This window comes from Rhinatrema bivittatum, chromosome 3 (assembly GCF_901001135.1).
Source record: "Rhinatrema bivittatum chromosome 3, aRhiBiv1.1, whole genome shotgun sequence".
Classification (NCBI taxonomy): Eukaryota; Metazoa; Chordata; class Amphibia; order Gymnophiona; family Rhinatrematidae; genus Rhinatrema; species Rhinatrema bivittatum.
Window position 1 is genome coordinate 221,588,892 of NC_042617.1, and position 16,507 is coordinate 221,605,398.

The 16,507-nt window shown below is 43.4% G+C and overlaps 1 protein-coding gene across 18 annotated transcripts in view; it reads right to left on the bottom strand.

The window, feature by feature from the left end:
* CCR6 (C-C motif chemokine receptor 6) overlaps positions 1-16,507 on the bottom strand; it is a 553,987-nt gene that overhangs the window by 58,777 nt on the left and 478,703 nt on the right. For 10 of the 18 annotated variants that reach the window (XM_029594242.1, XM_029594241.1, XM_029594222.1 and 7 more), the window contains one exon: positions 12,637-12,688. The exons of 4 other annotated variants lie outside the window; for them this stretch is intronic. Coding sequence is in view for 9 of the 14 variants with exons in the window: in XM_029594222.1 (XP_029450082.1) it covers positions 12,637-12,688 (52 nt within the window). In the remaining 5 variants the exon portion in view is untranslated. Of the gene's footprint in view, positions 1-12,636; positions 12,689-15,117; positions 15,197-16,507 lie in introns of those variants that run through there. 4 more of the 18 variants (XR_003855476.1, XM_029594245.1, XM_029594233.1 and 1 more) reach the window with 2 other exon arrangements.

Sequence of the window (16,507 nt, forward strand, 5' to 3'; positions counted from 1 at the left end):
ATACATATATATTCATGTTGAGAAAGATTTCTTGATGTAAATTTTGAAAAAGTTAATAAAGAGAAAATTTAAAAAAAAAAAAAGTACATCCAGGCACTGCCTCATGGGCCTGTGTGCACTTTTGCAGACTCATGTATATTGGGACAGTGGTGCTCTCTGAAGCCAAATCCACAGTGGGCCTCTTTTGGAAATAATTCTTTTAATTGAAATCCCTAATAGGCAGTGACATTAAATCCATAATATCAGGGAAAGCTAGACGTGGTCGAGTAATTGGGACTGGCAGAGGAAGCACTTCAAAAGGCAGTGCCAGTCCCCCATTAAAGTTAAAAAGGGACCTGTTCCAATCTAAAATCTCTAGAGGGGCAGGCAGTTCCATCCGGGAAAAAATGAAATTTAAAGATGATGCATCACCACCACCTGTTTCTGACCCTGTGGTTTTGGAGGTGAGGGAAGGGGAGGCTGAGCCATGCAAGACTAAAGGGCGACACCCAAAAGCAGCAGTGCGACAGCAGACTCCACTTAGCATTGACAATGTAGCACAGGCACTGTTTGCTTCTGATTCCAATGAAGAATCATCTTCTGTGAGATTCTCATCATCAGAAATGGAAGAAGTACTTGCTGAAGAAGGTTTAGGAGGATTAGTTAGTCCTGTCTTAGCCTCCACTTCAGTGCTGCAGGGGAGAGATGAAACTGATGATGATGATGAGGAAAAGCAGTCAGCGCAGGCACAGAGTGTGACTGATGCCCCTGGCATTGCTTCTCAGGGTGAACCCACTACTTCAGTTCCAGTGCCAGGATCCACCCCGAAGGCTATAGAAAAGGGATCACGAAAGAAATCTGCGTTCTGGAGCCACTTTAAAGTGACGGAGGACTTGTGTTTTGCTCAGTGTAATTACTGTGCCAGGGCTATTAGCAGAGGCAAGCAAATGGGACATCTAACTAATTTTGGCATGATGCATCATATGAAGAGGTAACACCCAACAACAGTACTGCCATCTGGGAATGGTGGCAGTACCAGTCAGGGGGACCCCTTTTTCCGGGCAGCGTAAAGTGATTGAAAAGGAGCAGAGTCACCCCACACCCTCAGCCCCTTCTAGCAGTCAGGTGGCAGGCCAGCAGCCCCCTGCCATGTGGCAGAAGCGGCAACCCACCATGGAGGAAATGGGGTGGTGTGGTTTAACGCTATCCCAGGGAAGGAGGCAGGCAGCCTCAACAGTTGTAACCAGGAGCATTGGGGAAATGAATGCTATTGATGACCAGCCCTTGCAGATAGTGGAGAATGTCTTAGTTCCAAATTACAAAGTCCCCTCCAGAACCACATTTAGCAGAAAGGTCATCCCCAGCCTGTACAACCAGTGTCGCAGTCACATCCAAGCGCTGCTAGCTAAGGCACAGGGGAGTATGTATTTCACCTGCGATATCTGGACTGCCATGAATGCTGCACACTCTTACCTCTCCCAGACAGCACACTGGTGGGATCTGGCTGAGGCAGGGGCAGGCAGCAGCTCTATTAGTGAACAAGTATCAGGGTGGAGGTGGGCTTTACTGCACACCCACCTGACGGACGAGGCCCATACCTCAGCCAATATTCTAGCATGCATCAGACAGATGCTGGCAGTCTGGCAGCTACACCAGCAAGACAGGAATCTTCAGGCAGGGTTCTTTGTCACAGACAATGATGCAAACATGGTAAAGGTCACATCCGACGGCGCTTTCAGAACATCCGATGTTTTGCACACACTCTGCACCTGGTAGTGAAGTCAGCTCTGGGGTTGGAGTCCAGTCACCAAGAGAATGAATACCTGCATACGTTAATACACAAGTGAAGGAAAACAGCAGCGCAATTCCACAGAAGTGTGAAGGCGGGGCAGGTTCTCCGACAAAAGCAGACTGATTTGGACATGCCTCACAAGTGTCTCATTCAAGACATTGCCACCCAGTGGAATTCTGCCTTTATGATGCTGCAGAAGTTAATGGAGCTGCAGACACCTCTTCACGAACTTTCTGGTTCAATGGACATAGGTGTGCATAATTCCCTAGGGCATCATGATTGGTTAGTCATGAGTCAGCTGGTAAAAATCTTGCAGCCGTTCAAGGATGTCACGGAGGAGCTGAGTTCCAGAAGTGCCACCTTGGCTGACATCATCCCTATAGTTAATTTTCTGGAGGAAAATTTGAAGGGCTTTAAGAACATAAGAACATGCCATACTGGGTCAGACCAAGGGTCCATCAAGCCCAGCATCCTGTTTCCAACAGTGGCCAATCCAGGCCATAAGAAACTGGCAAGTATCCAAAAACTATTTCATATTACCGTTGCTAGTAATAGCAGTGGTTATTTTCTAAGTCAACTTAATTAATAACAGGTAATGGGCTTCTCCTCCAAGAACTTATCCAATCCTTTTTTAAACACAGCTATACTAACTGAACTAACCACATCCTCTGGCAACAAATTTCAGAGTTTAATTGTGCGTTGAATGAAGAAGAACTTTCTCCGATTAGTTTTAAATGTGCCACATGCTAACTTCATGGAGTGCCACCTAGTCTTTCTATTATCTGAAAGACTAAATAACCGATTCACATCTATCCATTCTAGACCTCTCATGACCTCTTTAAACAGGAAGAGGGAATGACAACTGAGGTGCTGCATTGTCTGGATTTTTGCAGAAGCAGGTGCAAGAGAGATTAAGGCCTTTAACAGAACAGAACACATACATGCTCGCCACAGTCTGTGATCCCCGTGTGAAAGGGAAACTTGCCCTACAGTCCAATTGTCTCTCATTTGTGAAGGACCTGCTGTGAGTAAAAGTCCATGATCAGGAGCACCATAGGCAGAGACAGATGAGGCATGAAGCAGAGGAGGAAACAGTGGTGGGCACTTCAGAGAGTTGTGCTAGCCCAAGCAGGAGCAGCACTCTTATCAGCGACAGCTAGTACCTCCTCCTCCTCCACTTCAGTACGCCAAAGGCATGTTGCCCATAAAGAATCATCTGTTCTGCTATGGGCTAGAGAGAAAGCAGCTGGCATGAGTGAGTCTCAGCCCACCCAAGCTAAAGGGACACCAGCACAAATGTCAGTGACATGGTATCGCTCAGAGCCCACAGAGGACATGCAGTCAGATCCGCTGGCATATTGGGCACACAAGTCCACTGTCTGGCCATACCTAGCCAAAGTGGCTCAGCGATATCTGTCATGTCCACCAACCAGTGTGCCTAGTGAACGCGTATTTTCAATGACAAGGGATATCATGAGTCCTCACCGCTCAAGGCTGGCACCAGAGTTGATGGAAATGCTAGTGTTTTTGAAAATAAACATGCCTTTGCTTGGGTTTCCAAATTTTCCCTGTGAATGGCAAGATGAATAAAAGCAATTGAAAGCCTTGCAACAGCTCCAACTGCTTCCTATGTTCCTGATAATATCAGCACATGTACCTGACCTCAAACAATGTGCCAGTCCGTCCATTGTCCATGCCGTATGTCCCTATAAAGGCCTGACCTGAAATACTGTGCCTGTCCGTCCACTGTTCAGGCCATACGTCCCTACAAGAGCCTGACCTCAAACGCTGTGCCTCTCTGAGTTTAGTTCCAGTATTTCTAATTTCAGTTTCATGTATTTGTGCATCACATCTTTCCAGAATAATCTTTTTCCTGTTTTGCAACATTTGGAATTTAAGAACATAAAAAGCTGACTTCAGATGTTTGGAGCTTCCATATTTCATGTGCTCAACAGTTTTCATGACCTTTATATTATGAGCCATTTTCCTAGATGTTTCTTAGGTGTCAACATTAATGTTTCTATTACTATAGAAAACTGGTGATAGTTGCACTCTAGTTCATACTCTGTGTTCCCATAGTTTATAGAGGCACTGTGTAAACTACAAAGACAACATAGGTTGATATTGTAGATCTGGACTTGAATAGTGGTTTTCGTACTTCTGAGAGCTCTTCATGTTCCTTTGTCATCAGCTTAAGTGCATAAGTACAGTTACTAGCTTCTGGGTATTTACAAGGGCTTGACCTCTAATTCTGTGCCTGTCCATCCAGGCTTTATGTCCCTACGAGGGCTTGACCTCGAATGCTATGCCTGTCCATACAGGCCTTACGTCCCTACGAGGGATTGACCTCGAATGCTATGCCTGTCCATCCAAGCCTTACGTCCCTATGAGGGACTGACCTCGAATGCTATGCCTGTCCATCCAGGCCTTACGTCCCTACAAGGGCTTGAACTCTAATGCTGTGCCTGTCCATCCAGGCCTTACGTCCCTAAAAGGGCTTGAACTCTAATGCTGTGCCTGTCCAATCAGGCCTTACGTCCCTACAAGGGCTTGACCTCTAATACTGTGCCTGTCCATTCAGGCCTTACGTCCCTACAAGGGCTTGACCTCTAATGCTGTGCCTGTCTGTCCACGCCTACCTCCCCTACAACGGCTTGACCTCTAATACTGTGCCTGTCTATCCAGGCCTTATGTCCCTATAAGGGCTTGACCTCTACCCTACAAGGGCTTGACCTCTAATGTTGTGTCTGTCCATCCAAGCTTTATGTCCCTAAAAGGGCTTGACTTCTAATGCTGTGCCTGTCCATTCAGGCCTTACGTCCCTACAAGGGCTTGACCTCTAATGCTGTGCCTGTCCATCCAGGCCTTATGACCAGACAAGAGCTTGACCTCTAATGCTGTGCCTGTCCGGCTAGGCCTTACGACCCTACAAGGGTTTGACCTCTAATGCTGTGCCTGTCCATCCAGGCCTTATGTCCCTAAAATGGCTTGACCTCTATCCTCTAATGCTGTGCCTATCCATGCAGGCCTCATGTCCCTATAAAGGCTTGACCTCTAATGCTGTGCCTGTCCGTCCAGGCCTTACATCCCTACAAGGGCCTGACCTCTATCCTCTAATGCTGTGCCTCTCCGTCCAGGCCTTATGTCCCTAGAAAGTCTTGACCTCTAATGTTGTGCTGTCCATCCAGGCCTTATGTCCCCATAAGGGCTTGACCTCTAATGCTGTGCTTGACTGTCCAAGACTTATATCCCTATAAGAGCTTGACCTCTATCCTCTAATGCTGTGCCTGTCCATCCAGGCCTTACGTCCCTACAAGGGTTTGACCTCTAATGCTATGCCTGTCGTTCCAGTCTTATGCCCCTATAAGGGCTTGACCTCTATCCTCTAATGCTGTGCCTGTCCAGGCCTTACATACCTACAAGGGCTTGACCTCTAATGCTGTGCCTGTCCGTCTAGGCCTTATATCCCTATAAAGGCTTGACCTCTATCCTCTAATGCTGTGTCTGTCTGTCCAGTCCTTATGTCCCTACAAGGGCTTGACCTCTAATGCTGTGCCTGTTCGTCAAGGCCTTATGTCCCTACAAGGGCTTGTCCTCTAATGCTGTGCCTGTCCATCCAGGACTTACGTCCCTGCAAGGGCTTGACTTCTATCCTCTGATGCTGTGCCTGTCCGTCCAGGCCTTACATGCCTACAAGGGCTTGACCTCTAACGCTGTGCCTGTCCATCCAGGCCTTATGTCCCTATAAGGGCTTGACCTCTAATGCTATGCCTGTCCATCCAGGACTTACATTTTCTAAAAGGGCTTGACCTCTATCCTCTAGTGCTGTGCCTGTCCGTCCAGGCCTTATGTCCCTACTAGGGCTTGACTTCTAATGCTGTGCCTGTCCGTCCAGGTCTTATGTCCCTATAAAGGCTTGACCTCTGTCCTCTAATCCTGTGCCTGTCCAGGCCTTACATACCTACAAGGGCTTGAACTCTAATGCTGTGCCTGTCCGTCTAGGCTTTATGTCCCTATAAAGGCTTGACCTCTATCCTCTAATGCTGTGCCTGTCCATCCAGGCCTTACGACCCTACAAGGGCTTGACCTCTAATGCTGTGCCTGTCCATCCAGGCCTTACAACCCTACAAGGGCTTGACCTCTAATGCTGTGCCTGTACGTCCAGGCTTTATGTGGCTATAAAGGCTTGAACTCTATCCTCTAATGCTGTGCCTGTCTGTCCAGGCCTTATGTCCCTACAAGGGCTTGACCTCTAATGCTGTGTCTGTCCATCCAGGCCTTACGTCCCTACAAGGACTTGACCTCTAATGCTGTGCCTATCTGTTCAGACTTTATGTCCCTATAAGGGCTTGACCTCTAATGCTGTGCTTGTCTGTCCAGGCCTTACATCCCTACAACGGCTTGACTTCTAATGCTGTGCCTGTCAGTCCAGGCCTTATGTCCCTATAAGGGCTTGACCTCTATCCTCTAATGCTGTGCATGTCCAGGGCTTATGTCCCTACAAGGGCTTGACCTCTATCCTCTAATGCTGTGCTTGTCTGTCCAGGCCTTACATCCCTACATTGACTTGACCTCTAAAGCTGTGCCTGTCCATCCAGGCCTTATGTCCCTACAAGAGCTTGACCTCTAATGCTGTGCCTGTCCATCCAGGCCTTACGTCCCTACAAGGGCTTGACCTCTAATACAGTGCCTGTCCATCCAGGCCTTATGTCCCTAAAATGGCTTGACCTCTAATGATGTGCCTGTCAGTCCAGGCCTTATGTCCCTATAAGGGCTTGACCTCTATCCTCTAATGCTGTGCCTGTCCATCCAGGCCTTACCTCCCTACAAGGGCTTGACCTCTAATGCTGTGCCTGTCTATCCATGCCTTTCAACCCTACAAGGGCTTGACTTCTAATGCTGTGCCTGTCTGTCCAGGCCTTATGTCCCTACAAGGGCTTGACCTCTAATGCTGTGCCTGTTCGTCAAGGCCTTATGTCCCTACAAGGGCTTGACTTCTAATGCTGTGCCTGTCCGTCCATGCCTTATGTCCCTATACGGGTTTGACCTCTATCCTCTAATGCTGTGCCTGTCCGTCCAAGCCTTATGTCCCTACAAGGGCTTGTCCTCTAATGCTGTGCCTGTCCATCCAGGACTTACGTCCCTGCAAGGGCTTGACTTCTATCCTCTGATGCTGTGCCTGTACGTCCAGGCCTTATGTCCCTATAAGAGCTTGACCTCTAATGCTATGCCTGTCCATCCAGGACTTACGTTTTCTAAAAGGGCTTGACCTCTATCCTCTAGTGCTGTGCCTGTCCGTCCAGGCCTTATGTCCCTACTAGGGCTTGATTTTTATGCTGTGCCTGTCCGTCCAGGGCTTATGTCCCTATAAGGGCTTGACCTCTATCCGCTAATGCTGTGCATGTCCAGGGCTTATGTCCCTAAAAGGGCTTGACCTCTAATGCTGTGCCTGTCCATCCAGGACTTACGTCCCTGCAAGGGCTTGACTTCTATCCTCTGATGCTGTGCCTGTCGATCCAGGCCTTATGTCCCTATAAGAGCTTGACCTCTAATGCTATGCCTGACCATTCCAGGACTTATGTTTTCTAAAAGGGCTTGACCTCTATCCTCTAATGCTGTACCTGTCCATCCAGGCCTTATGTCCCTACAAGGACTTGACCTCTAATGCTGTGCCTATCTGTCCAGACTTTATGTCCCTATAAGGGCTTGAGCTCTAATGCTGTGCTTGTCTGTCCAGGCCTTATATCCCTACATTGACTTGACCTCTACAGCTGTGCCTGTCCATCCAGGCCTTATGTCCCTACAAGGGCTTGACCTCTAATGCTGTGCCTGTCCATCCAGGTCTTACGTCCCGCAAGGGCTTGACCTCTAATGCTGTGCCTATCTGTCCAGGCCTTAAGTCCCTACAACGGCTTGACTTCTAATGATGTGCCTGTCAGTCCAGGCCTTATGTCCCTATAAGGGCTTGACCTCTATCCTCTAATGCTGTGCATGTCCAGGGCTTATGTACCTACAAGGGCTTGACCTCTATCCTCTACTGCTGTGCATGTCCAGGGCTTATGTACCTACAAGGGCTTGACCTCTAATGCTGTACCTGTCTGTCCAGGCCTTATGTCCCTATAAAGGCTTGACCTCTATGCTCTAATGCTGTGCCTGTCCATCCAGGCCTTAAGATCCTACAAGGGCTTGACCTCTAATGCTGTGCCTTTCCCTCCAGGTTTTATGTCCCTATAAGGGCTTGACCTCTAATGCTGTGCTTGTCTGTTCAGGCCTTACGTCCCTACAAGGGCTTGACTTCTAATGCTGTGCCTGTCAGTCCAGGCCTTATGTCCCTATAAGGGCTTGACCTCTATCCTCTAATGCTGTGCCTGTCCAGGGCTTATGTACCTACAAGGGCTTGACCTCTAATGCTGTACCTGTCTGTCCAGGCCTTATGTCCCTATAAAGGCTTGACCTCTATGCTCTAATGCTGTGCCTGTCCATCCAGGCCTTAAGACCCTACAAGGGCTTGACCTCTAATGCTGTGCCTTTCCATCCAGGCCTTACAACTCTACAAGGGTTTGACCTCTAATGCTGTGCCTGTCCATCCAGGCCTTATGTACCTACAAGGGCTTGACTTCTAATCCTGTGCCTGTCCGTCCAGGCCTTATGTCCCTACAAGGGCCTGACCTCTAATGCAGTGCCTGTCTGTTCAGCTTGGAGCTTGGATATTTCATATGCTCAATAGTTTTCATGACCTTTATAATACGGCCATTTTCCCTAGATGTTTCTTAGGAGCCAACATTAATGTTTCTAGTGCTATGGAATACTGGTGGTAGTTGCATTTTAATTCATCCTCTGTGTTCCCATAGTTTACAGAGGCACTGTGTAAACTATAAAGTTAACATAGGTTTATATTGCAGATTTGGACTTGAGTAGCAGTTTTCTTATTTCTGAGAGCTCTTCAAGTTCCTTTGTCATCAGTTGAAGTGCATAAGTACAGTTAATATCTTCTGGGTATTCACTAGACGCCAACAGAACCACCACACTCTAGGGGCCAACCCATTTCAGGGAGCCCTTTCCTGCGCAAAGGAAAGAGAACTTTCCCCGGGTGTAGCCAGCCTATCTCTTAGCAACCGTTGACCCATGTTGAACCGCTGTTCACATGGAAACCTCCTCCATGTCGGCTCACCACGCTTGAAGGCTCGTGCTCCACTCTAGGGGCCAACAATTCATTCTAGGGAGCCAAAAGGAAAGGAAACTGTCCCCAGCTGAAACCAGCCTCTCTCTTAATACCCGCTGACCCATGTTGAACTGCTGTTCACATGGAAACCTCCTCCACATCGATTCGCCACGCTTGAAGGCTCGTGTTCCACTCTAGGGGCCAACCCATTTCAGGGAGCCCTTTCCTGCACAAAGGAAGAGGAACTCTCCCTGGGTATAGCCAGCCTATCTCTTAGTACCTGTTGACCCATGTTGAACCAGAACCGCTGTTCACATGGAAACCTCCTCCATGTCGACTCGCCATGATTTGAAGGCTCACGCTCCACTCTAGGGACTAATCTATTTCAGGGAGCCTTTTCCTGTGCAAAGGAAAGGGAACTCTCCCTGGGTGTAGCCAGCCTATCTCTTAACACCCGTTGATCCATGTTGACCACTGTTCACATGGAAATCTCCTCCACATCGGCTCACCACGCTTGAAGGCTCGTGCTCCACTCTAGGTGCCAACAACCCATTCTAGGGAGCCCTTTCCTGCGCAAAGGAAAGGGAACTCTCCCCTGGTATAACCAGCCTATATCTTAACACCCGCTGACCCATGTTGAACCGCTGTTCACATGGAAACCTCCTCCGTCTCGGCCTTGAATATTCTCGTTTGTATATCTGTTACATCCACCAGGTTTTAGAAGACCAGCGAGAGCTCACTAGATGCCAATGGAAACACCCCACTCTAGGGGCGAACCCATTCTAGGGAGCCCTTTCCCTTGCAAAGGAAAGGGAACTCTCCCCGGGGCCAGCCTGTCTTGCCCCTATCAAAACCACAGGGACCAGACTACCTCCGCTCTGCCAGCCTGTCTTGCCCCTATCAACTTTCTGCCACTCTGCCTTGCTGCCATACACCAGATGACTCACTCAACTCCTTGTGGTGTTCTTTCCACTATCATGGTTCCTCAGTGTGTTGGTGCTAGTCTTTCTGCTTGCTATGTTCCCCCTTCATTGTGCTGTAGGATGTTGATGCCACTTGTCTTGCCACTTTGCCTGTCGTGCTGCCTTTGAGGGTTCATGCATCTGTTAATGGTTCTCTCTTTTGAAGCTGTGGTGTGTTTTTGACACTCTCACTGCTGCTTTTCACCTCTGTTAAAGCACTCTTGCCACTCCTGGTACCCCTTTGCCCCTTTAAAGTGCCTTAGGCTATTCATGCCACTTTGGTGCCACTTTGCCACAGTCTAAGTACCTTGGAGCTCTTTTCTCGTTCTGCTGATTGCTCCACAGAAGTTTCATCAGAATTGATAAGAAAACCCCAATTCTGCAGCCAAAAATAGGCTGCAAATACTTCCCCCATTGACTTTAATGGGAAATCGGAAAATGAATAAAACTAATCAATGAATTGGTTTTCCCCCTTGAAACTAATGCAACGAATTTGGGTCCCGGCGAAACGAAAACCGAATCGAAACAATTTTTTTCCTTCTGCATATCCCTAATCCGGACTGCCAGGATTAAGGCTAAATAGGGCCCTGGCCCTGACATGACGTTATACTCTTCCCCAGCACACATGGTATTTCCAGTCATAAAGATTCTTCCAATCATATAGATTCCTCAAAAGCTAACATCTTAATAACTAATATTTCCTTCACCAACATAATACTGCTTTCATTCCATTACCCAACTATATACTTATATCAGAATGTACCTTTTCATGCAGATCTGATGCTGATTATGATCTATGTAATACATATGTAATATCTACTGTACCACTCAAATCTTGTAAACCATTGTGATGGCAAAACCGAATGACGATATATAAAACTTGACAAATAAATAAATAAAATAAATTGACGCCATCTCCCCAGGCCATGGCACTCCCTTGCCACTGGCCCTTTAAGAGGCGGGGAGGCGTGTGCCTGTGCACCTAGGGGGCCTGCTGACATGCGGGTCGGCTAGCGTCCACACCGGCGCCTCAAACAGGGGGGCCCACGGAGAACGGCGACGGGGATTCCCTGTAGCAAGGACAAAGCCGCAGAGGGCCCTGTTGTGCTGATAAGCGGGGTCAGCCATGCGGCCGGCCCATGCAACAGTAATATTACTTAATAGCTGCTCTGAGTTTTCTTCCAGCTTTGCTTCAGCCTCAATTGCCATCTTATCTTCCGCCCCAATTCTTTTCAGTCTAGTGGACTTGACACACTTGCTGTTCACCAGAAAATTGTCCATACACGAACAGGGGAACATAACACTTATAATTTTGTGGTCAGATCCAAGATATTTGCAGGTTTAATATGTGGATGATTAGTGATTCCCTTTGAGCTCAGGCTCGTGACCTCCACCTAGTCTTGCATCATCACCGGAAGTCTCATCTGCAAAATTGATCACCTCATTTTTTTGTCTCTTTTCCAGTTCATTTATGAATATACTGAAAAGCACAGGTCGCAATACAAATACCTGTAGTCCTCTACTAATGACCTTTTTCCATTTGGAAAACTGACCTCACTGCTTGTGCTAGTGTTTCTGGAATAACAGTGCAAATGATGAATGGAAGCTTGCCACAGTGACTTTGCACTGGCACAAATAGTGCAATGCCTGTTTGTGCTAGGGAAAGCTTGTATAAATTGCCACTACTAAAGTAGTGAATGAATTAAAATGTCATTAAACTATTGATGTAAATAATATTTTAAAAGTTAATCTTTTAAACTTCTAAAATTAAAATGGATTAGATGTTAACAGGAAGGCGATGGGCAGCGATGCTTAGAATCAGCACTGGACTGATCTCTCACGCACGGAAGGAATACCATGCAGAAAAGTGGTGTGATGACATATGATCAGAAAAATCTGGACTGAGGCTAGGAGCACACAAGCAGGTTCCTGCCGCCAGGACTGCAGACAAGAAAAAGCAATGTCGCTCCTGTCTGTCCCACAGTACCTTATATTATATTGTAATATCTGGAAGACTAAATGGTAAGACTTTACTTACCATTTAACCATTTAATATTTTACATCCCTACAGTAAACCATAGTGAAAATATGACAGGTATATTCCCAGTGCATTGTACATAGACCAAACATGTTCATTAATGAGAGCTGGATAATGATTAACCTGCAAAACAAATTAAATTGCACCTATATATTTGCAAGGTTTTTTTAAATATTAATATGTTGCTAATTAGCATTAAAGAAGCCAACACACCTAATATGGCTGGTCTGATATAGGTGAAATATAAGCACTTTTAATAAGTTAAAATAATGTTTTTATATTTTTCCCTTTCTGTGTTTTTTACTGAGACATATCTTTTTTAAACCATTTATTTTAGATATAAGATATTTATAAGCATTTTAAGATATCATAATCAAGCAAATAGAGAAGAAAAGAATCACATCAAATTAACATTGATAATAAAAATGCAAAAATCTTCATTCTTTAGGAGGTACATGAAAAATAGCATGCTAAATATTGTACTGTATGTTAAAAGGAAGCCCAACAGAAATAAAAGATTGACTGTATCAGAACTGTGTAGTTTTCTTTTAATTGAAAATAGCTGAAGAATGTCAGGGCACAGCCTTTAATACATAAATACAGTTGGTCTAATAGTAGCATATTAAAGGGCACAGGAAAGTTACTAAAAGTCACTGAAAAACTATATTACAAAAGTACATATAAAAAAACTGTATGGAAGTACCTGTCAGATTTATTCCTTCCTTCTCAGTTGGATTACCTTGTCCCTTTTCCAACTGTAATTAGACATGAGAGTACTTAGCATAAAATATTTAGTCATTTGGTAGCCTGCATTTGGAACATGTTCCCATTATAATCTAGACAAGAGCTAAATTATCTACGATTCTAAAAGCGCATTAAAGCTTGGCTCTTCATCCAGGTTTTTAGTCCTTAGCAAGCCTTTTGCTTTCATTGTTCTTAGTTACTGTCTGCTATTTTAAATGCTTTTATTTTTTAGCTTTTACATGATTTATTATGTTATTTGATATTGTATACTATGTTATTTGTTTTGGGAACCGCTTTGGTATTGCATTGAAAAGTGGTTAATCAAGTTAATAAAGTAAACTAAAACTAAACTTTAATGATAAATCTAGAAATGTGCTGTTTGTATTTCCTCTTTCAAATATGCAAAGAAAAACCAGTATGCAAACTGCATGACTTTTCATTTTGTATATATAGTATATAATGAATGGCACTGCCACTTTTCACTTAAACATACCCAATAGGGTTCAACTAGCTAGATAATGTTCACAAATATAAACAGGTTGCACCACTAATATAGTTTAGATAATATTCCTAAGGACTTCTTTATGTTTTGAGATCATTTGAAGACATTTTTACACATACAAATAAGGACTGTATTAGAATTGTTTTAAATTTACACTCCAAATTTTATTCATTGTATCGGAACAATGGTAATAGTGGTTATCACGTATGTGTCTAGTTAGACATATGGATATTGTTTACAAGTGGATATTTAACAATAAAGACTCAAGAATATTACATAAAATGTATATATATATATATATATATATATATATATAGATATAGATATAGATAGATATGGATATAGATAGATATAGATATAGATAGATAGCATTTTATTAAACAATTGGGTAATTGCCAGGTTCTTGTGGCCTGGTTTTGGCCTCTGTTGGAAACAGGATGCTGGGTTTGATGGACCCTTGGTCTGACCCAGCATGGCAATTTCTTATGTTCTTATTTATCATGTCCAATAACATAGATTATGTGCAACTTGTCCCATTCAAGCTGACTTTTAAATAATGCCATTCTCTCCTTTACTAGGAATTTGAGCAACTGGAGATTGTAGTACAATACCTTTAGTTGGACCAACACAGAAATTATAAATGGATGCTAATGTACAATCACTCCATAGGGCTGAATTTTTAAAAATCTTAAATGCATTAATGAGCTTTTTGAAAATTGCTATGATATATACTATTTTTATGCACATAACTCCTTTGAAAATTCACTCTTATGTGTGACTGAAGACAAAAGTACCTCCCTCTGACTTTTGTTGCCTAATTCACATATTTCTCAAGCCATATATTCTTCTTTCCTCTCTCTGAATAAATAATAGGAATGAAGGAGCGAAACATAGATAAATAGATAAAGGACTCTTACCAGCTTGCAGTGAGTCATGGGCAAATGTCCTGCATAAATTTATCGATCTATATACTTACCATGTGGTTTCAGCTTCCAAGTGCTTCTTTTATAAAAGCTATCCACTTATAGGAACACTATTTTATAATCCAAGTGTGTTTCTTCTTGTGACACTAAATTGTCTTACAGAACCAGTACATGCCAGGTTCAGAAAAAACATTAAGACCACTGCAAATACTTCAGAACACAGCAGCTAGAATACTAACTGGAAAAAGAAGGAGGGACCATATAACTGAAACCCTAGCAGAGTTACATTGGCTACCAATTGAACACAGAATTAAATACAAAACCCTATGTATCATTCACAAACTAATTTATGATGAGAAATCAGACTGGTTGAACACAGCATTACGGGTACACACTCCACACAGGAACCTCCGCTCAGCAAATAAAGCACTCCTAACCATTCCATCAGTTAAAACAGCAAGACTGACACAAGTGAGAGAAAGAGCCCTATCACTAGCAGGACCCATAATCTGGAACACAATGCCTCCAGAGATCAGGCTACAAAGTGATCTCAAGACATTCATGAAAAACCTAAAAACATGGCTTTTTAAACAAGCATTTTACAAAGAGACAGGAGAATAGAGAGAAATATTTCAGGAAAAGACAGAAAGGCACCAACATACAGTCCTTAGCACTATACAGTAGATTAGTCTATGAACTCCACACCACAATAAACCATAACTATAATACTATGTGTAATAAAACTACCGATGTAAGTACCTTGGTACAATTGGTCATGAACTACTTCGCTAAATGACTATGTCTAATTGTAAAGGTTGTAACCGAACCTTTGATGGCACCTGTTAGAATGTACTATTGTACACTTTTACCTACATTAAATATGTGCCTACATGTAAACTGTTGCGACGGTATTTAACTTAGCAACGGTATAGAAAAGTTTTTAAATAAATAAATAAATAAATATGACATAAGCTACCTAAAGTACTAAGAAACATCAAGTTGCTGTCTGACTTACCACTAATTGTCCATTTTGTCTCTGGAAGTACCTTCTGCTTATAAGCTTTTAAGAGTTTTCATAAAAGAAAAGTGCTCTTCTGAAAGAAAAAATTAGATTGCCTAGCCCTGAAAATTCTTGTAACATATGCAATGTATAATGTTTTTCTCTTTTTCCATTGTCAATGTCATTTGGACCTCTTCAATTTCCCAGACAACCATCATGGAGAAAATACACTTGAAATTGTCTTTTCATTTAGAATAATCTTTTGTAATAAAGAAAATATTGTTTTTTCTCACCCCTATTAAAAGTTAAATTAAAAGAAAGAAACTGAACTGACTTACAAGAAATATGTTGCTCCTTGTTGGCCAGCTATCACTAAAGCTCAGAAACCTTTTCCACCAAATGTCTGAGATTACTCCCTCACAAAACTTTTTTCTCTCAAAATTTAAAATAGGATTTGTCTTGCAAAGGAAATTATGCATATGAAGCTAGTTTGTGTGCTCATTTCATAACCACAGTTTTTAAAAATGCAGGAAATAAGTTGTAACATATACTCATCTGACTAATTTTGTTGTTAGCAGACTGTGTTTAGGTTAATGTGGTCAACACTATCTTACCACAAAGTCACTCTGTGCATGACAAGTGACACCTCAATATATATGCAAAAATGACAAATAAGGTAAGACAACACTATTTAGCTTGCACAAATAGGTCAGCTGTGGGTAATCATTTATGATCATATTCATATATTAGTTACTCAGATAAGCTTCTGGAATATGCCTGTGATACTGCAACAGTGCCCTATGAAAAGTTAGAAAACCCACCCCTCCATTAAATATGCATCTAGTAGTTTCAGACAAACCTAACTTTTCCATGGTCACAGTTATGGGTATCAACTGCTTAGTTTAGGTTATGCATTTTGTTACAGGAGTAATAGTAAGGGGCTTTTTTGAAGAATGGAATAACCATTCAGATAAAAAAACAAAAACATTAACCCTTACATTTTATTCAATTATTATGTAAATATCTATTTTGCTTTCTAAGCTTTATGGTATCTCATTTCTAAGGTAAATAGAAGCTGCTTCAACTATCTTGCCAACGTATATGTCAAGTAGCTTACTTCATCTTCCATCATACTGCTCCTGAAAAATAACTGGAATAACAACCACCACTGCAATGCAGGTGTCTCATCACGTAACACAAAATCACATTGTCATATACTTTATTCATTGTCACATGTCCCTTGCTATAAATAGTGAAATTCAGTTGTTTATTAAGAACTTGCCATACTGGGTTAGATCAATGGACCATTAAGCCCAGAGTAGCAAATCTGGTAGCTTGAAGGTACATGGAATATCCTAATAAGAGAGTCCATTCCATGTTGCTCACTTCCAGAAGAAAGAGATAC